Here is a 22,098-nt window from a genome sequence, read left to right on the forward strand (position 1 = left end):
CTGTGTTTTGCATATTGCCTCCAGTGGGATGTAAGAAGCCAAATATGTAGTACAAGAATGAAGCCCAAGAGTTGGGATTCAAATGAAAAAGAAAGTGTGTCATTGCAGATTTGCTCTCCAGGACCCTCCACCTAGTGGGAGAAGTGATGAATACTGCTGGCACCTCTTTCCACCTGAGCAGAGCTTGCATGTTTTCCTGCAGATATGCAAGACCGATCCGTGCTCTTTCTCCCTTTGTGCTCCCTGCAAAGAAGCCTTCTTATTAACTGTATGGTGATTGGATTGGTGTGGTGGTTTCCAGGGATCTTTCCACCAATGTGTGCTCCCCTTTCATCTGAGATTTTTGGTAGGCATGTTACAAAGGAAAAGGTATAGAAATGAGGTTGAGGGCTAATCTGAGCTATGTTATGTGGGATGGTTTTTCACTCACAACCGGAGGCACTTCAAAATCTGCTTGAATCTGTCACTTTCAAAGTCTGCCAGGAAGTCGTATGTGACTTGGGGTAAATCTACATCTTCAGTAGATAAACAAAGTACAGCTCTCTTCATCACAGAACCATTTCCGAGTAGGAACACTTGGAACACTTGTTTGTGTCATAAACTTCCTGCACATTGAACAACTTTTGTGTCAAGGAAAGGCGTGGTAAAATAGGAGGGGTGAACTGAAATCCTTGCAGTGTAATGGCTTTGGCAGACCCTAAAGCTTCCCTGGCCTGTCTCTTTTGGGGTCTTTGTGGCTTCAAGGCTGAGAAATTACACCCACATACAAACTAGCTTTGAGTACAGAAAAGCTCTGTTTCTTTAGCAGACTGAATTGCCCTTGGTATCAAATGGAAATTGCCCTGGCAGTTTAGAAGAATTGGTACTTAGAGGGTAATCTGAGAATATCTGAAACTTTCACTTCCAAAATACCATACTAGCTTCTTTCTGAATATAGAAGTCATTTACTTGAGATGCAATAACATTTTTAATTATCAGGCTTCAACTCTACAGAGGAAGAAACCAAAACACTTGGGATTCAATTTGTATCATCTGGCAGAGGTGGCACAATAGAGATTTGCTAAAGCCAGAAGTTGCCTGAATTATCCATGGCTTATTTTTTGGTAACTGAAGTGACAGTGTTCTTTGAATGAATAACAGCAAATAGTTGTGCTCCTCGGCCCCTGGGTGAATTGTATGCATCATCTTAAAGGAGATCTTGTAAAGCGCCTCCACCTCTAAAGGAGCCGTGTGTGTTAAAAGTGGGCATTGCGTCCCCCCCCCATTTGAAGTGGCTGCTTCAATTCATTGTTTCCCCGTTGTCATGCTATTTTAGTGCTGTGTTCTGTGTGTTCAGTTTTTAAAATAAATAAATGCAAACACACCTATATTTCATTTTTTTTATTTACAGTATTTATATTTATTTTCCCTTTTTTGGTGAGATTATCTGTTAAGATTTGAAGAGGAGCTCGTTGCACAATGAGAATGGGGATTAAAAAAAACCACAAAACCAACCAAAAACATTTGGGCTCTTCCTCTCTAATGTGAATGGAGCTTTTCTCTATCAGGCAACCTCACTCTGCTTGGTCCAGAGGTTGGGGAGACACAGGGGATTGGGCTAGTATAGGGAAGGGAAGTTGGGGCAGGCACTCAGCACCAAAGCAGCTCTGGACTGCAGCCAAGTATGCAAACAGTGAAAGGTCTCCTTATTTTTGAAGTTTTTCCAAGGTAGATTTCCCTTTCAGTTCTCCTGTTTTTGAGGGGAAGGCTTTACATGTTTCTCAATACAACTTCTAAGCTCTAAGCTGGGATGGGCAGTCTGTGGCCCTCCAGAGTGTAGTTGGGCTGCAGCTCACATAAGTCCCAGCCAAGGAAGCCAATGGCCAGGCTTTGTGGAAGTTCCAGTCCAACAGCATGGAGAGGGCCATAGGCTTCCCCACCCTGGTTTAGAGTGGGACGTGGGGGTGATCAGTAGTTGTACTGAGAAACCTGTAAATCCTTTCCCCACCCAAGCAGTTCAGTACCTCTCACTTATCACATCCACATGTGTCGTAAGGTTATTTTTCTTTTTAAAAGAGGAAATTGAGCCTCCTCCATCTCTTAACAGTTGTGGCATATGAGGTTCAGCTCCAGACATTTCCCAAGCCAAAGTCACATCTCTCAAGAAAAACAGACAAGCACTGCTAAGGACTGTGGAGATGGTGCTGTTTTTCTGGACTTTCAAAAAACATTAGATTTTTCTTTGGTGTAAATAGTCAGAAATCCAGGGGATATGAAGGATGGTATTATACATGCCACATTTAAAAAGTGCAGTTATTCCACACAAATGCTTGGTGTGGAAGCAGCACATGGAAACGGTGCAAATGCTTATTGAACATGGTATTCTTTGTATGTTTCTTTCTGAACTATTAAAAACGAGCAGAGTGCTTCCTTTTTTAAAAAAACAATTTTCTTTTCCTAGCACTGGCTAGACCATTCAAAACCCATTAAGAAGCAAATCAAAAGTAAGTATGGTGAACCTAAATCTTGAGTCATTGCTAAATATTTCATATTTTTCAATTTACAGATTCATGTTGCCCACTATTTGCCATGTTGCTCACTAGTTGAAAGGTGTTTGTGTGAGATCCCTAAGCACTCCCCCCCCCGATACTGCCTCTTTCAGTAGTTTTCTCTTGATCAGATTAATAATATGCTATTTGGTAGTTCCCCATCTGGGACCACAATGCAGAGCTGATGAAACTAAGCAGGTATGAACTTGATCACCGTCCACCAGGAGCTCTTAATTAAGTTTGATAAGGGCTTTCAGACTTCTTTCTGATAAGCAAGAATGCAAACTTCTGATTGGCTTCACTGATCTGAGCACCTAGATCCTGAGTGTGCACTCTCAATTTAAATCATAAGAAGTGCCTGGTTGAATCAAGCTGATTCCCTGGACTAGCAATTGACTGGTAGTTCTGTAGTGAAGTGCAGTCATCCTTTAGTCCACCTCTGCTCTTCTTACTCCGTATTTACTGAGCATTTGATATGTCCTGTGTCTCTGTGCTCTGTTGATAGTTAGTTGAATGTGGAAGTGGAGTGAATATACACCGGAAGAGTAATTTATATGCAATGTAAATGTGCACTTAGATGAGCCCCTTAAATAAAAAAATTACACTGCTTTTTAGAGCACATTACCAGACATAAATTTTCCATAAAAGCATTTACGATAGAGTACCTACCTAAGTCTCCCAGTTTAAGTGTATTTCAACCAGTGATGTTCAAGATCTATATTTCTTCTCCTTTAGCTCTTACACCCATGGCCCAGTCTGTCCGCCATTGTTCGTTTCCTGCTTTCTCTGCCCATTCTGCCTTCAGTGTTGCCCTTTCCTTAAGCACCCCTCGGCCTTTCTGCTTCAAGCTGTTGCCTCCTCCACTCCACCTATCCTTTTCTTAAGATAAAACAAGATGTAATAGTAGCAACCCAACTTACCGTACTTGGAGTCCACTTTTGCAGAAGTGCTGTACTGCCGCCTGAAATTTCACCATATCTCCAATTTTAATCCACTTTTTAAAATAAAAGTTTTCCTGCAGAAACCCCCACTGAATGGATTTGGCTTAAATTTGCCAGGCTTAATTCACTCCGTTTGAAGAGGCAATTTTTCGATTTATAGTCAAGGAAGGGAGAGAGAGGGAGCTTCAGATTTAATGGATCAGATTGGGGTGACTAGTGAATGGAATGGCAGAGTGGATCTGAATCAGAGGGGCTGCTTCCCAACGCTACTAAGGCAGCTTTTTGGCTCCCCCAGCAAATCTGTGATGAAACAAACACAGCTGCCTCCATTACATCTGGTTCAGCTCTCCTGTTTCTCTGGTGCTGCCTGGACTCCCCTCTCCTGGCTAGTCTGTCTGTGGCAGCATCACTGCTGGGCCTTTGTGACATCAGCCCTGCTCATGCCAAAGGCTTCAGCACTTTCACAAAATACCTTCGTTCGTTGTAATAGATGTATTGTATGAGTTACTGCACGGCTTCTGGCTTTTAACATTTAAAAACCTTTCTTCATCTAGTTGGGCCACCATATACGTTGCACTTTCGAATCAAATACTATTCATCGGAGCCAAACAACCTCCATGAGGAATTCACAAGGTAGGAAGTGATTTTGAGTTGCAACCCAAACATCTGGAAAGGAGGGTAGAGTTGAGGGTAAATTTGGGGTTGGTTTATTAACCAGGGTGGATAAAAATCAATGGTTTGTTGTTGGTTTTTTTTTAAAAAAAGATGAAAAAAATGTTTTTTAAAAAATTTAAATCGGATTTTTTAAAATAAAATGCTTTTGGAGGAAAAATATTTCTAAAGATAGTTTTCTATTTAAGTTACATTATAGTTCAAAGGCTATTCATCAGGAAATAAGGATTTGTTTCTAATTATGTAGCATGAGGCTTTACATGCGGTGTTTAAATTTTTTGGTAAATGAATTCCATTAATCCATTCACAATGTCTCGCTCTTCCAGAGGCTTCTGTAAGATTATTTGGGGCAGTTTTTCTAACAAGAAGATATTATCAAAGATGCTTGTTTTTGCAGCTCTCAAAAGTGTGAATTTGTGTCTGCAAAGTTAACATGCCTTTTCTTCACAAGAAAAAATGTTATAAAATAAACATACAGAGTTGAGGAGAAAACCTTAATCCCATTGTTCCTTTGCAAATTTATATACACAGAACCAAGCCCTTAGCTCTGAAAGGCTAAGTTCCAAGAGGTTCAGTGAATGGATTGTTTGGAGTGGAATTAGCTAAATGTGAAGCAGTGAAAATGAAAGTGCAGCCTTGTGAGCAGAATATTCCAGAAGTCTGTGGATCTTTCTGTAATAATTGTGCCAGTCAGTTGCATATCTGTGCGCCTCAGACTTGAGGCAAGGGCTGAAGGCTCTTCAGGGCTGGCAACCTCTTCCCAATCCCACTGGGTCCCAACAACTGCACTCACACCTAACTGTACAGAATAGGCACCTGAATGCAGAAGCAAATCCAAAGGGGGGCGGGGTTTGGAAATAATAACTGGGATCTATAAGTCCTTGAAGTGCTTGCAGGTCAACTAAGAAGAGTTCACTGCTTCCAGGCCCTTCTTCCCGGGGCTGGCCTGACATGGTCCAAACAATAAAGTCTCTCACCACATCAGTTAACAAACATGGATACATATGCTGTAATGTTATTGTTTTAGTTAAATAAATTGTTTAAATAGTTATTAAGGAAATGATTATTTTTCTCCTTCCAATAAAGTGCAGGAGAAAAGTTGTCCAAATATAAACAGTTATGAAACCTCACAGTAATTTCATAATTATGTATTTCTGATTATATAACCAAACCAGTATTTTTTGATATAACTGTAAAAACTACTTAGAAAAATTATTATTCCAAAAATGAAACTTTCATCTGGTTGTAAATATTAAGATTATACCAGCAAGAATGAATCTTTCTGGAAAAAAATGATTTAAATAAAGTCTTACTGACTAGAGATTTAAATCATTATTTAAATTGTGATTTAAATCAATATGATTATTAACAATGTTCTTTTTAATAGCATTATGTGCAGCTTTTGCCTAAATGTGTGTTAAGCGAGCTGCCACCAAGTATGGGATCTTTTGCATTTTTATTGAGTTTGGCGTCTGTAGGGACCATGTTCACGGAAAATTGACAGAATTTAGCAATGGTTAAAAAAATTCTGTGCTTAAGTGACTGTATCTTCAGACTATCAAGGACTGATTTTGTCTTAACTGTGGTTAAGCTTCATTCTAGTACCTTCTTTCTCCCTGGTTTATCTGTGACACTGGGAATAACTAGCCACTGCCAACAGCTAAGGAGGGCAGCTCTCAGATCTCCTCATCTTTCACACGGCTAAAGGATGCTGGGTCACTGTCTGTATCAAGAGAGTCTTATAAAGCAGCTGGTATCCAGTTTCTTATAAGATTTTGACTTATTCTTTCCTATATAGTCTCTGGAAAACACATGCAAGGTGATGTCTTGTCCTTCCTGCATTCTGTAATTCTAAAACTGGAGGCTTAATTTTGTCAGAGGTTGGTTTGGATGGGATGGTGCTGTTGCCTCATGGCAGGGAGCTAGGATCACACTTGTCAGACAGGAAGGGTCTTGTTTCCCTCTTGAAACAGATGGTGCTTTAGTACATATCACACACTCGCTCTCATCTCCCCGAGAGAGGAAAATAACCTGACTGATGGGTTTTCTGTCTGTCTTCTCCAAAGACAGGTAATCCACCCCACCCTGGTCTGGAGTCCAAACCATGAGAGAAGCATCTAGGAGTGGCATTTTCAGGTCAGGTCATGTTGGAAAAGGTGATACAGTAGCATTCTCCCTACCTAGTTTCCTTGTGCCTTGACTTTTTCCTCACTAGTTCCATTATCGTACACTGAGATGTCTCCTAGTTTCTGGTTCCTTATAAGAAAACTTGGATACCTCTTGCCTTACCCAGCATCCCCTACTCCTGCAAAAGCTGTCAGGGTTTGAGAGTTGTCCTCTTGATTCACCTGGAATGTGAAGCCCCTGGCTCATCTCCTGTGAAAGGGTAGCAGCAGCTGGCATGGCTTGGTGGTTCATTCTTCTCTGAGGCCTAGCTAGCTAGAGTCTAAGTGGCCCAAGCAGAAACCCAACTCTCCCTATTCACTCGCCCAGAGACCCAGCAGGTGAGCAGGCAATGCAGCAGGTGGGTGGACAGAATCTCATCTTTCTCCACCTTTGCCTGATATGTACCTTCTTTTTCAGGAGGGTGGGTAAATATTTCTTACTTCTTCCTCAGAGCCTGGCTATGTTCGGTTTCTGGAAGGGATGGGAGGGCCAGATTTGGCATAGCAGGCCTTTCCTTTACTCTTCCTTTGACCAAGCCAGTAACTTCATTGTTGGATGAGTAGGGCAGAGTGGGAATGAGGAAAGAGCTGCAATGCTATGTTCCTAAACTTGTCAAATTTGATGAACATTTAGCTTTAGGTATATGCAAGTTCCTAACGTTCTGTCACACTGTAGCGCAACCAAAAAAAGCAGAGGAGTGAGATGTGAGGAACCTCCAGATGTTGTTAGACTCCAACTTCTACCATCCTTAACCATTGACGATGCTGGCTGGGACTGGTGGGAGTTGGAGACCCATGATATCTTAACAGCCACAGGTACTCCATCCTTGAGCTTTGCCAATAAGAGTGGGCTCTGTCACCAATGACTGCCGTTGAATTCTGTGGAGTAAAGGGACACACCTGAAAGGTGGGGGTAAAGCCTGGACCCTTGAAATACAGTACAGAGTCACTTTCTCTGCATGCAGATAACCTGTCACAGTGGTTGGCATTTCACTAGTCAAATGATAAAATAAATTGTGTGCTATTATGGTGAACTTGGGGTTCTATAGCTGGACTTCACAGCTTTGGGGATACTGGAGGCTGCTGAATCTCCTCAACATCTACTGGAGTAATAGGAAAGGGGGGTGCTTTCTTTAGGCCTAAAAGTTTATATAACTAATTCATACCTAACAAGGTCAGTAAGAAACATCCATGAGTGGAATAAGTTCTGGTTCTGGTTCTTGTATGGAACATACAAATCTTCCAGAAGTCATGGAATGCAGGCAGTTCACACACTACTCTGAAATAATACATTTGGTTTTATTTGAAGTGCTTTTGGTGTGGGTATGAGAACTGTTGCTAGGACCTTTTTGAAAAGTTGTGATCCAAAAGGGTTTTATTGTTTCACAGGGTGGGGAACTCTTGGGAAACATGATTGATCTTTTTTCTTTTTCTTGTGTATTTACTAGGTACCTGTTTGTATTACAGCTGCGGCAAGATGTTCTTTCGGGAAAGTACGTTCCTATTTTTCTTTTCATATTTCTTGAACCTGAGTCCCGTTTTTCAGGAGGAGATGCTCAAAGTAAAGTGTATCAGTTGAAAGCTTAAACCTAATAAGAGGGAACTCAAATTCTTAATCACTCAAAGCCCTGTCATCAGCTGACATAACATTTCATTAAGTAATAAAATAAGGGTGGCTAATCTTTGTTCCTCCAGATGTTGCTACACTCCAATGCCCATCACCCCTGACGTCCATGCAGATGGGCTGTCTGAGTCCAGCAACATCTGGGAGCCCTGAGTTAGCCCACCTAGGCAAAAACACTTCGAGTCACTTGACAAGAGTGAAGAACCTGCTGTTGGACTCTGTCATTCTCAACCAGCATGGACAATGACCTGGAGTGATGGGAACGGAAGACAAAAGTGTTCCATCTTCCTCTTCTGGTGTGTCTGTATGTGTCTATGTTAAGTACCTTCCCACACTCAGATGACACTAATCTGATCTGAGCTAAGATGAAAGGAAGGTTTGCACATCACTGCTCTGCATATTGGGGAGCAGGTGGTGCTGTGGTCTAAACCACTGAGCCTCTTGGGCTTGCCGATCGGAAGGTTGGCGATTCGAATCCCCACGACAGGGTGAGCTCCCGTTGCTCTGTCACAGCTCCTGCCAACCTAGCAGTTCGAAAGCACGCTGGCACAAGTAGATAAATAGGAACCGCTGTGGCGAGAAGGTAAATGGCATTTCGGTGTGATCTGGTTTCCATCATGGTGCCCCATTGCACCAGAAGCAGTTTAGTCCTGCTGGCCACATGATCTGGAAAGCTGTCTGTGGACAAATGCCAGCTCCCTCGGCCTGAAAGCGAGATGAGAGTCTCAAGCCCATAGTTACTTTTGACTGGACTTAACTGTCCAAGGGTCCTATATCTTTTTTACCTTTATATTGGGGCTTGTTATTGATATTATTATTAATTTAATTTATATACTGCCCTATACCTGGAGGTCTTAGGGCGGTTCACAGAATAAAATAAAAATATAAACCCACAAAATACATAATCAAAATGAAAACAACAACCCAATAACTCCACCCCCAAAACCCACATTTTGAAAGGACATAGGATCCTCACAACATTTAAAAGTATGGCAATGAACAAACCTAGACAAGGACCTCTTGTTGGAAAGACCATGATCTCAGAAATATCTGCAGCAATATTTATTGGCAGCCAAATTGGCTGAGTGCCTTTCTGATAAAAAGACAAAAACAGCTTTGAAATAAGAGTGGAAGGGAGGAATTAGCTTTGGTTATTGAGCAGATGTAACACTAGGGCTTCATCTTCTACAAGGGAAAAGCCTGTCCTCTTTGCTGAGTTTCGTATTCTTTCTTCTGGGTGCTGTTTCCACTGATGCGCTTCCACCAGAACGTGGCTTGTCCACCCCAGGGCCACCAGGGCTTTCTGGATCAGCCTCTTGGTCAGAGTCTGTGTTTGGATGCTTGGATGCATGGATGAGAGAGCTTTATTTCAACAGCAAAGACTATATCATGAAGGCTATCTAATAATAATAGAAATATGTTTTTACTTCCATCTTTCCACTAAAAAAGCCCTCAAGCCAGCTTGCAAACACAGTTAATAAAATATAAAAATGCAAACAATAACTAAGATAAATTTGAAAACCATAACAAAATACAAAAAAGAAATGCAGGGAAAGAACAGTCATGGCCAGTAAATATTGCTATTACATGCTTAAGCAAACAGGACCAAATTATTCTGGCATCTAAAAGGTGCTGTTGGTTTGCTTGGGGAAGAGCTATTGCCTGTCAGGGGCTGGACTCAGGGGGGCCAGCCCCCTCCTCCTGAACCCTCTCGAGAACAGGAGGACAGTATAGATTTAGAACTGTGGTTTGCAGAAGGACATAGTTCAGAGACTGCAGAGGGGGAAAGCTGGGAAATATTGGGAGAGGAACAACAGAAAGAAGAAACACTGGGGCAGAGACAGCTGACCGACTCCGTGTCTTTGGAGCGCATTCCTGAGCCCTCCTCTCCCAGGACTAGGCGTGCATTGAGGGTAGGAGAGCAGAAAGCTCAAGGGCAGAAAGCTCAGCTTAGCCAGCACAGGAATGACACAGGATAAGAGAGACGGAGGGGGTTGGGCTTTACTCGGAGCAATGCCATTATAGAATAAGGACTACATTCCTTTCTCTGTGTGAATACGGAATAAATCACGTGGTAAGGACTCTTCGTGTTTATCTGCTTTTTGGCTGCCACCGGGGAAGGGACAAGATTCCCTGAACCTTGACATTGCCAGAGGAAAGGTATGCTTTCTGGAAGCCCTGCCCCTGCCAACTGTTGGAAAGAGGTAGCAGCTTGGCAAGAGCCTCAGATGAAGATCTGAGTTGACAGACCAGTTCAAGGGAGGAGAAAGCAGTTGTAGAGTGCAAGTGAAACTTTGTCTCTCTGTGTTACGGTCAACATGAATAGCAGATGTCATCCCAAATGGAGCCTTTACTACAAGTCTCTGCTCCAAAATGTATTTTTGAAAAGGAAGTGATACCTTTAAAAAAACCCGGTGGAAGTTTAACTGGTTTCCACCTGTATCTGATAAAAGTGGAGAGTTTTGCAGAGCAATCCTGAGTGCATTTATTCCTATTCTGCCCTGCATGCAATCCTAAGCAAGTCTATTCAGAAGCAAGTCCTGCTGAATTCAGTGGGAATTACTCCTAGGGAAGTATGTTTAGGATTGCAATGCACCTTTCTCCCTTGTAAGAGCTCATTCATACTTTCCTTTGCTCCATGTGTCTAGGCACAGGGCCAGGCTTTCCAGGTCTGTGTCCGAGGGGTTTTGGTGTTTTTTGGTCCCAGCGCTTTCCCCAGGAAAACCCACGTTTTACCACTTAATTGGAGCAAATGGCAATTGGGTTTTCTGCCATTTTAGTGGCAAAATGCAGTTTTGCCAGTGGAAAGCTTGGACCTGTGACTAGAAAGTGTGGATGAGCCCTAAGTGCTAAGGATTGTAGCCTTGGTCAACAGCAGAGAGCCTTTCTCTGTAGAGTCCTTGCGGGAAAGTTTATCTCTCGTCACGAGCTTTTGAAAGGGACCCTTTTTGATTGGTTGTTACATGGAGTGTGTATAATCCTTTGAGCGACTTCCTTCTTCCTCATGGAAATAAACAAAGTAACATGTTATATTTGCAGCTAATAGTAAGTATTTCACCTTTCGTTTTGAAAGGGCATGAGAAGCTCTTACATGCTAAGATTAGGCTTGGCAGTGGTTACACTGTTAGGCATGTAATTATTTGGTGTGGGGGCAGGGGAGGTCTGAATAACTGGTGTAGTAGGAGTTTGCTCTGTTTCCATAGAAGGGAAACATGAATCAGGGACCGTTAAGTGGGCTTGGCAAGTCACCCTCACTCCTGATCTGGCAAGTGCAGAATGGGAAAATGGCAAGGCTTGTACCTGCTGTTTAACTCAGCTTGGTTCTACAAGGGTTGCAAAGCCGTCTCTGAGTTGTACCCCTTTATCCTGTCAGTGGGAGCTCATATGGCCAAATGATTCTCTACACAGAGCAGTTTCCTGCACATAGAAAATTAGCTTATGGAGACGGCAAGGCCAAAAACTTTCCCCCTTGAATACTAGTTTTCTGTGTGCACAAAGTGGTAATACCCAAGCATAGAGTTAGCTCCTCACAAGGTAGTGGAAGGGATGGGAGTGTTGCATGCTCTGGCAGCCACAGCCAAGGCCAGCCAAAAATTATTTATTTAAGCATTTCCATACTCCGTGGATATGGAGTTCATGGATATGGTGTTTTAACATTGCAGGAGAATTCATAAAAGGTTTTTTAAAATGTTTTCACTTGCAACTACTGTAATTGGATTGTGTATCCAATTGTTTGCAGTTGTCCACCTTGAATGTCATTTAAGAGAAATAATATGAAATATGTTAATTAATAAATAATAATGTTCAATTGATGGAGAGGAGGGGGGCTTCTTTGTGAGGGATTATTGTTGTTTACTGAAATATTTGTATCTTTTTCTGCAGATTGAAATGCCCTTATGAAACAGCTGTAGAACTCGCTGCTTTGTGTCTCCAAGGTATGTCCCAGTGTTGGTTGCTCATTCACATATGGCCGTCAAAGGCCACATGTCAGAGCTATGGTGGTGCCTGGAACTGCTGCAGACAGAGTAGACCTACATACTGCCTGTTTGAACTTTACTTGAACTGAACTTTAAGGGGGGGGGGAGTAATAGGCTCCGTAGTACTTGTCTTCCAAGAGAAGGCAGTCTTTCTCTTGCCCAGTAGCCTTTGCCTGTCAGAAAGTCTGATGGAAGCTCTTCTGCAGCCTGTGAAAACTCTCCCATAGTTGCACGTTAATTGCTGACAGGGGACTGACAGCTAAAACTCATGTATGTATGTTAGGCTTCAGTTCCTGTCCCAAATCGCTAACCATGTTTCTATGAAATAATGCTTTCACAGAAATAGTAAATGGCTTGGTTGTAATACTTAAATTTGTTCATTTGAAAAAATCTGAATTGGCTTAGTGGAAACAAGAGAGGAGAGAAAATATATATACAGTGAGGGGGGGAAAGTATTTGATCCTCTGCTAAATTTGCCCATTTGCCCTCTGATGATGAAATGACCAGTTCATAATTTTAATGAGGTTTACTGTAGCTGTGAGAGACAGAATAACAACAGGAAAACCCCCAGAGGACAAAAGTCAGAGAGTGATGTGCATTATAATGAGTGAAATAAGTATTTGATCCCCTATTAACCAGCCAGATGTCAGGCTACCTGGTATCTTCTCTGTATGTAACGAGCTGAGATTAGAAGCACCTGCTGTAAGGGAGAGGTCTTACCTGTAATCCCAGCTCGTTATAGTACCTGTACAAAAGACACCTGTAGACAGAAGCAATCAATCCAGCAGATTACAAAGTAGCCACCATGACCAAGACCAAAGAGCTGTCCAAGGATGTCAGGGACAAGATTGTAGACCTGCACAAGGCTGGGCTGGGCTACAAGACCATTGCCAAGCAGTTTGGTGAGAAGGTGACAACAGTTGGTGCAATAATTCGCAAATGGAAGAAACACAAAATAACTGTCAACTTCCCTCGGTCTGGGGCTCCATGCAAGATCTCATCTCGTGGAGTTGCAATGATCAGGAGAACTGTGATGAAGCAGCCCAGAACTACAGCCCAGAACTTGTCAATGATCTCAGGGCAGCTGGGACCATAGTCACCATGAAAACAGTTGGTAACACACTACGTCGTGAAGGACAGAGATCTTGCAGAGCCCGCAAGGTCCCCTTGCTCAAGACAGCACATGCACAGGCCCGTCTGCAGTTTGCCAGTGCACATCTGAATGACCCAGAGGAGAAGTGGGTCAAAGTGTTGTGGTCAGATGAGACCAAAGTTGAGCTCTTTGGCATCAACTCAACTCACCATGTTTGGAGGAGGAATGCTTCCTTCGACCCCAAGAAAACCATCCCCACCGTCAAACAAGGAGGGGGACATATTATGGTTTGGGGGTGTTTTTCTGCTAAGGGGACAGGACACCTTCACCGCATACAGTGGCGTAGCGTGGGTTGTCAGCACCCGGGGCAAGTAATTTGCGCCCCCTAACCCGTGGATTTTAGCAGGGGGCAGAGAGCTGCGAGTGCGAGTGCACCCCCCAGATGTTGCGCCCGGTGCGGCCGGCCCCCCCTGCACCTCCCATGCTACGCCACTGACCGCATAGAAGGGAAGATGGACGGGACCATGTACCGTCAAATCTTGGGTGAGCACCTCCTTACCTCAGCCAGGGCTTTGAAAATGGGTCGAGGATGGGTATTCCAGCATGACAATGACCCAAAACACATGGCCAAGGCACCCTTAAAGGAGTGGCTCAAGAAGAAGCACATTAAGGTCCTGGAGTGGCCTAGCCAGTCTCCAGACCTTAATCCCATCGAAAATCAGTGGAGGGAGCTGAAGGTTCGAGTAGCTACACATCAGCCTCGAAATCTTACTGACTTGGAGAGGATCTGCAAAGAGGAGTGGGACAAAATACCTCCTGAGATGTGTGCAAACCTGGTGGCCACCTACAAGAAATGTCTGACCTCTGTTATTGCCAACAAGGGTTTTGCCACCAAGTACTAAGTCATCTTTTGCAAAGGGATCAAATACTTATTTCACTCATTATAATGCACATCAATCTCTGACTTTTGTCTTCTGGGTTTCTGGGGGTTTTCCTGTTGTTATTCTGTCTCTCACAGCTACAATAAACCTACCATTAAAATTATGGACTGGTCATTTCTTCGTCAGAGGGCAAATGGGCAAATTTATAGCAAGAATCAAATACTTTCCCCCCTCACTGTACAATGCCAATAACTGTTGGGATAAAGAATGAATATTGCTACCAAGGAAATTAAGAAATGATCTGTTCATAAAATGCAGTTGTTCTAGAGATCTTTCAAATAAGAGAAAAATGTGATGTTCTTCACATAGTTGCTCTCTTACATTCTCTCCCCGCCTCTTAAAAAGAGATCCGTGCATTCAAAAAATGGCACCTGTGCATTTGGCACACAGCTCTTTCGTACAAGGGGGTGGGATCCAAATCAACTCGTGTGCAAGGTTGAATGCACAGCTGGTGTGACCTGGCTCCTGGGCAGGAGCAGCAGGGAGTGTGGCGACTGAGAGCAAACCTGCTCCCTCCCTTAGCATCTGAGGGATCTTCTTCCTTAGGGCAAGACGTTGTTCCGCTTAATCTAAAGGCTTTTTTCAAGTGAAATTATTTATTTTATATATGCTCTTAATACTGATAATAAATCCAGGAGTACCCAATGAATTTGTGTTACAAATCTGAGTAATACCTTTTCCCACAGACCAGAATATCTATATGCTAACTTTCTCTGTTGCTTATTGCTCTTCTGCTCTGAATTTGTTTAAGCTGGAAAACTTAAATGGAGAAGGTGTTTTCTAATAACATCTTAGCTTGGAAAAGATAGTAGTGTTTATAATCTACTTTGATGTGATATCTTATTTGGCATTTCCAACTTTTGACAGCTGAGCTTGGCGAATGTGAGCTCCCTGAACACACTCCAGAACTTGTTTCAGAATTCCTATTTACTCCTAATCAAACTGAAGCAATGGAATTTGAAATCTTTCAGAAGTGGAAAGAATTCAGGTATGGTGGGAAGATACCTGATTTTATCTGCAATTTAGCATATGATGAGAGAGAGAGAGAGAGAAAGAGAGAGACCAGCAAAGAAGTGAATTGAGCTCTCCGTAAGAACTGGCCCCACCACTATCACTGGAGAAACGAGAAGCGGCTGCAGTTTCTGCTTCCAGCAAGATCACGCCAGTGCCTTCAACTGTGCAACCCCAATAAGCAAGGCTGTGGTGGAGGGGCGGTGGTGAAGATGGCACCTTCCCATTTTGCCTCAGGTGGTGAAACGGGGTGGGCCATCCCTGCCAGGAGGGAGAGGGGCAAGGTGGTGGGGAGGTCAGTGTGGTGCGGGCACACTGGCAAAGCCAATTTGGTGCTAGTGTTCCCACACTCCTCTCCCCACCGCTTCGTCCACCTCCCACCCAGCAAATGGGAAGGTATTGCTACAGCTCCATCCTACTAGATAAACAGCTTCTGGTCTCTGTAGTAAGACATGCAAAGGGCTTGTCCACACCTCCGCTTGTCTGCTTGTCCCATGCCTAGAAAGCATGGGTCTGCTTGACCCATGGTTTTCTGCTTGACCCACACTTTCTAGGCCCGAGTCCAAGCCTTTCTCCCCTTGCTCCTCTCCTTTCCCAGGGAAAACCTGCTCTTTAGCTCTAAATCAGAGCAAATGTCAATCTGGAAAAATACTAGAATTGCCATTTGCTCTGACCGAGGGCTAAAGAGCAATTTCTCCTAAAGGAAAGCAGAGGAAGTGTGAATAAACCCAAAACTGAATCCCTAAGGCTTGGTGGAAGGAAAGAAGCAATACTTCTGATTAAGAACTGTTTTTCTCCCTTTCCTTTTCATAGGGGAAAGAGCCCTGCACAGGCAGAAATGTGCTACTTGAACAAAGCCAAATGGCTAGAGATGTATGGGGTGGATATGCATGTAGTGAAGGTAAGAGCTTCTCCCTGCAATTTCTTTATGCAAGGGGTGGGAACGAGGTTCACAGTGTGGCTCCAAGACATTGTGCTTAAAAGCAACTTCCTTCACCTGTTTCACTTTCTGAATGTACGTCTGGCAGATGATTTTTTGTGTTTGAAATAACATCATTTGTTTGCTTGTAGGGAAGGGATGGTTGTGACTATGCTCTTGGATTGACACCAACAGGGATCTTAATCTTTGAAGGGGCAAACAAAATAGGTTTGTTTTTTTGGTGAGTAATTCCTACTTACACTTACTGTTATTCAATACTAATCTCTCCCCACCCACTAAAAAAACGGAGAGATTGACACCCCTCCCCCGGCTCTTCAGATTAGCATGATAATAATAAAACAGCATTTATATATAAATATGTTACATAATATTTTGTTTCTCTTGAGAATTAACCGTTTACGTCATCTGTCTTCTATGTGACCAGGCCTAAAATCACAAAAATGGACTTCAAGAAGAGCAAGCTGACCCTTGTGGTGGTCGAAGATGATGATCAGGTAATGAACCCAACCTCGCAATATCCAGAGTCCCAGGAGTTCAGCAGTTGACCCTGAGATATTCAGCACATTGACAGTTCAAGCTCTCTTTCTGTGACATTGGTTGCATGAAAACTTACAAGGCTTCCATTTTTTGTCTTTCAGGGTAGAGAGCAAGAGCACACATTTGTTTTCAGGTTAGACAATGCTAAAACCTGCAAGCATCTCTGGAAATGTGCAGTGGAGCATCATGCCTTTTTTCGGTTGCGCACACCTGCAAACAGTAAATCTAGCCGGTCAGATTTTATCAGGCTGGGATCCCGCTTTCGATTCAGGTACCTAGTTGCATGTGCACCCTTGCAAATAAGGCCACAGAAGCTGCTAAGTCAGAAAAATTTGGCTTGTTTGTTTGTTTGAGAGCCAGTGTGGTGTAGTGGTTAAAAGTGGTAGTCTCGTAATCTGGGGAACCGGGTTCGCGTCTCCGCTCCTCCACATGCAGCTGCTGGGTGACCTTGGGCCAGTCACACTTCTCTGAAGTCTCTCAGCCCCGCTCACCTCACAGAGTGTTTGTTGTGGGGGAGGAAGGGAAAGGAGAATGTCAGCCGCTTTGAGACTCCTTAAAGGGAGTGAAAGGCGGGATATCAAATCCACACTCTTCTTCTTCTTCTTCTTCTTCTTCTTCTTCTGCTTGTTTTAATAGGAGTCTCTCTCCTGCCAGACACATTGGCAGGCTTGGATAAGTAGGAATGGTGTCTGGTTCCTTCTAGCAATTGGAGAGGGTGAGCATGAGTAGGGAAACCCTCCGGAAGTCCTGGAGGTCTTGGCTTCGCTTCTGCTTTGCAAGGCAGCTCTTTGCTCATATTCTGAGTGCTATATTCTGAGGACTCTTTTGAGGCTGAGGTTTTTGTAATCTGGTAATTTAGAGTTGCAGGACAGGCAACCCCCCCCCCCAATGTATACACCTATACTCACTGGGTGCTAATTTGTTACTGGGCCAAGTTAATGCTATTGCTATTGTTATGTCCAGTTTTGGGTCCAGTTTTCTTAAGGTTGCCTTTCCCTATATGAGCCCATTCAAATCATTTTATCTGTGGAACTTGTACTTTTACAAGTGACACATGATGTCCATTCTGCATTTGTGAGGTGTTGTTCCTTTAATGTAGCAGCACCTGTATCCTTGACAGGTGTCACTCACAGTATGATATGCAGGCTTATGCAGAATTAATTGGTCAGTTGAGACTCCAATGATTTATCCACTTAAGATTTCTGAAACTGGGTGATAGCCAGACTTGTAGCTATATTGATTGCTATGAAGTGCCCTTGTTGTCTTTAATTTTCTTGGGGAAAGAGATGATTTATGAAGCCACAAATAAATGTAAAATACAGCTGTACTAAGCTAAAGTCTGGGTTTGGCATACAGCATTTATATGACTGTGTAGGTTTTGTGTTTTGAGGATGGGAGCTGTTAGTGAAGTAAACTAAGGCTGAAAACTTATGCTCTCTTACCTGGAGGAAAACATTGTTGAACTTGCTGGGACTTGCTTCCAAGTAGATTATATAGAAATGCACTGTAAGTCTTCGTTACTTCTTATTTTTTTAAGTGGTCGAACAGAATACCAGGCAACACGTGGATCCAGACTACGCAGAGCCAGTACCTTTGAAAGGAGGCCCAGCAAGCGATACCCATCCCGAAGGCATTCAACTTTCAAAGGTTAGAATTTGCAGCGAACTTGCATGCCATATTCATTAAGCAAATTGCTTAACTAAAATTAGAGCTTATTTTCTCCATTGCATCTCACATACCATAATGGCTTTGTTTCATCACACCATGAAGAAATGCAAGGGGGCGTCCTAAAACAAAGTTCCCCTTCCACTTTGTAGTGCTCCTGTTTGCTAGTTTGTTCTTAAATCTCCCCTCCCAATTATATTTTGTTCATTTTGTTTTGTTACTGTCAGTTTCCTTTCCCGCACTCATTATTTTTCTGGTTTATTGCTTCTCCGAAGCACTTGAAAAGCCCCAAGTTCAGGCAAGGTACTTCTCTGTACGTTGTTCATCAAATACAACAGAGGCCTTAAAGAAGTCGACAACGCCTACAGTTATGAAGAAGCAGCACTCATGAGACAGACCATAGTTTAGCCTGATGAGAGCAAGGCACAGCAAGCCTTGTTCTCCTCCCCTCTTTTCGCACACCTGCGAGAGCTCAGATGATTTCAGTTCTAATTTCCATTAACTACAGTTCTGTATGACACTGGAACCCTAAATTGTGGGTTATGTTAGCTATGGCTTGTTTAAACAAGTCAACTTCATAACCCCTGGTTTGAAGTTTGTTTCAAACAAACCATAGTTAAGATTCATGCTGTGTCTGGATCGAGTGACACAACAAGTTGTGATTAATCTAAGTTGGAAGTGGAAGCTTCTGAACTTCTTGTGGTCTCACCAGAGGATACGAGTGAAGGGCGGAATACAAGTCAGAGGCTCTCTGCAGCTTTTTCTTGTCGCGCTAACCTATGGCATAACGTAACATCTGGACACCATCAACGTCTTTTGAAGGTGGACCCTAAGCATAGCTGCATTAGCTTTTTGGCACAATCTTCAGTCACAGAATCTCCTTTTCACCCACAGAAGTGGGCTGTACATTTAGTTTCCTTTATGTGCCTAGGTTGGGAAGCACAGAGAGGAGAGTTCAGTTGTAGGTGCCTCATTCATCTCCACCCTGTTTTCATGAGTAGGAATTGGATGGAGAGGAGACCATGGGGGCTGTACATGAAAACTTAGGGCAGACAGACCTACTTATTCCCCCTTCTGTCACTTGCTGCCTCTTATGTAATGCTGGAATGTTATCCTGTATAAAAAACAGAGGGTTGGTTTTTTTCAAAAGTAGTGATGTTTACCCTTGCTTTTCTGTGCCCTCTCTTAGCAAGCAACACTCTCAAAGCACCCCAGATTTGGTAAGTGTGATCCATCTTTCACATTAATTATTTGGTTTGGCATCTGCTATCCAAGCTGCCCCTAGATAAAGGTACTGGAAACCTCCTAGTGCAGGAACTCCTAATGTGTCCCATTAAGGGATCAGAATAGGGACAGAAAACATTTTACAAGCAGTGACGCTCCTCATCTCTTAACTCAGAATACAGGCATGATGTTCCTGAGCACTTAATTTGTGGTTCAGAAGCAGGCAGCAGGATCGTGTGCTTCTCCAGTGTTTGAATCCTCCCTCCCCAACATTCAAAACTGATTTGAACCATTGCAACTGAATTCAGCTGGGAATTGTTTATCCTGTAAACTGTCTTTGGATCCTTGGAGGGGTATAAATCTAATAAATTAGTCTTCCATAGCCACTGGCTGAGGCAAACATGGAATGTTTGCTGATGTTCCATCTGCCCCAGAAGTTTCACTTCACGAGGTTGAGGCACAGATGGCAATATGCTGTTGGAAGGAGAATGGAGCACATCATCCTGTTGGTCAGCTGCGTGAGAGGGACTGAAGAGGGGAGATGCAGGCAATGTTTTGCAAAAGCACCTCCGCAAGTTGCAGTCTCTTGAGCTGCCATTCTAATAGCTGCACTACTTAAAACATAATTCAAACCTGCTCGCTAAGATCTAGAAGTCATTTTCCCCCTTGCGTTAGCTTGCCTTGTTCATTAATAAGATAAGCTTCTGTGTTACACTTTATGAGAACTATGCAAAAAATAATAATATCATTTTTGTTTTAGCACTAAAAATAACCAAGAAGTCCATAACTATCAGGTAAGAGGAATACTGAATTTATATTTTTCTGTTACCTTAGTTATAGCACCAACAGTGTCATGATCAAAGTGACTTGCTTGCTCTACCATTTGTGATTGTGAATCTTTTTGGTGTGCTAATGTCATGTGCCTTTCATATGTTTGTATGTTTGTGAAGTATGTTGGCTAAAAGTGAAGCCGTATCTGAAAGCTGGCATTCAAGGGGATTTCTTTAAGAAAGAAAATTAGAAAGTTTGATTAAGATTAAATTTATGTTTCAGATCTATGCATTGTACACATGCACTTATTAGAGAGCAATGAGTAACCGAGATTATAAGATTTCACCTATGAAATGTGTGAAAACGCTTAAACAAATCAAAATCACTTGGAGGATGCTGTCAGTCTACCAGTTGTGTGGTTCCATTTTGGACGCAGTGGCGATACATAACAGATGTACGTAAACTCAAGTACTCAGAAAAAAGAGAAGTGACAAATGGTCACAGTAGCCTAGTGAGATAGATGGCCGACCAGATCTCTACCCACAAAAGTAGTATCAGTGTCTCATTTAGAGTATTGCAACAATTCAGAAGTATGCTTCTAGACCCAGAAATGTGTGGTATAAGAGTGGTGTCACTTTCAGCAAAGAATTAGGTTTATTTCAGACTGGATTGATACATACAGCATAAGGGAACTGTGAGGAGGTGGAATGCCTGTACTATTTCAGATTACAGGAGAGGGAATCGCTTTGTTAAAAATGCCTGTCCACCACTGCAAATATAAAACTAGCACAGAAGAAAGAAATATTCTTGCCTAATTCCCCCACTACTATATCCAGTTCTAGGGAAGCCTTTTATTTATTTATTTTGCATTCAAAACATGATCACCCAGAGTCTGACGTGATACAGTTCATTCTCAGATCTCGGGACTCCCCACTTGACCCCTAGTCAAGGGCACACCTGGGTCGCTACACGTGAAGAGGAACCTCAAAAGTCAAAGCAAACTTTTGAATGTGTTTTTCCTCAGAATTGGAATCAATATTTGCCTTATAGGCAACTATAAAGTTCTCTGCCAGTCTGTAAGCAGTTTCAGTACCTTCCTTCCTTCCTTCCTTCCTTCCTTCCTTCCTTCCTTCCTTTCTAAAAGGCTGCTGTGGAATTTTTAACCTATGTAAGTGAGATTACAAATTCTTCAATAACCTAGGTTCATATTTTATTTTCAGCCTCCGTATCATCCCAATATGCACCCTGGCCAATCACACTGGCACCCACATCCTCCTGTAAATCTAAGGTAAGTGATTGCTCTGTGCAGATGTTGTAAAAGTCGGGGGGGATGATCTCACTAGTTGGAAAACAGGACTGTGTGTGTGTTTGTGTGTACAACACATTGCTCCTAATCTGGTGTCACCTGGGGGCTAAGCATATGAGGAGCACAGTGCCAGGAAATCCTCAGCTCATCTATGATCTCACTGTATGAGAATAGGCAAACCACTGTTCTCATTTTCAGCCATCATCTGCAGTACCAGCACCTCAATAATTCTAGCCTGTCTTAAAGGTAAGGATTGCAGAGATAATATATATAGTATGAATGCTGGCGAAGAAATGCTATTTGAGAAAGAGGGGATGTGAAGGAATTTTTCACAGAGGCACCTGTGATTTTTGAGATGGCAACACAGAAACAGAACTATAAAATTAAACAGCATGGACAATCTATCATCTAGTTAGGATCAGAGAAGGGAAATGATGGCACAAATAATTCAGAAGATGGTTAATGAGATTTTTTTCAATTAAAATGAGAGCCTGAAACTTCCTTAGGTCTTATTGAATATCATTAAAACTACCATTGGCTGGACAAACAAGAACCAGTGTTACATATAAATAAATTATGGAAGACAGATTTTCTTAAAAAAATTCTAGTACTGGTTTCTTTTCTTTAAATGGGTCAATTTGAGAGAGCTACATTTTCAGCCTTGGAGTAGCTGACTACGCTTACAGCCTTTTAAAGTTCATCA

General features: G+C 42.6%; 1 protein-coding gene across 5 annotated transcripts in view; it reads left to right on the forward strand.

The window, feature by feature from the left end:
• The window catches only part of EPB41L4B (erythrocyte membrane protein band 4.1 like 4B), a 117,506-nt gene that overhangs the window by 44,606 nt on the left and 50,802 nt on the right, over positions 1–22,098 (forward strand). For all 5 annotated transcript variants that reach the window (XM_083473208.1, XM_083473206.1, XM_083473207.1 and 2 more), the window contains exons 3-15: positions 2,441–2,483; positions 4,024–4,102; positions 7,755–7,799; positions 11,813–11,865; positions 14,809–14,929; positions 15,766–15,853; positions 16,024–16,112; positions 16,317–16,386; positions 16,531–16,700; positions 17,967–18,076; positions 19,284–19,314; positions 20,079–20,112; positions 21,310–21,377. In XM_083473208.1, the coding sequence (XP_083329334.1) occupies positions 2,441–2,483; positions 4,024–4,102; positions 7,755–7,799; positions 11,813–11,865; positions 14,809–14,929; positions 15,766–15,853; positions 16,024–16,112; positions 16,317–16,386; positions 16,531–16,700; positions 17,967–18,076; positions 19,284–19,314; positions 20,079–20,112; positions 21,310–21,377 (1,001 nt within the window). The remainder of the gene's footprint in view (positions 1–2,440; positions 2,484–4,023; positions 4,103–7,754; positions 7,800–11,812; positions 11,866–14,808; positions 14,930–15,765; positions 15,854–16,023; positions 16,113–16,316; positions 16,387–16,530; positions 16,701–17,966; positions 18,077–19,283; positions 19,315–20,078; positions 20,113–21,309; positions 21,378–22,098) is intronic.

This window comes from Podarcis liolepis (genome assembly GCF_965112155.1).
Source record: "Podarcis liolepis genome assembly, chromosome: 13".
Classification (NCBI taxonomy): domain Eukaryota; kingdom Metazoa; phylum Chordata; class Lepidosauria; order Squamata; family Lacertidae; genus Podarcis; species Podarcis liolepis.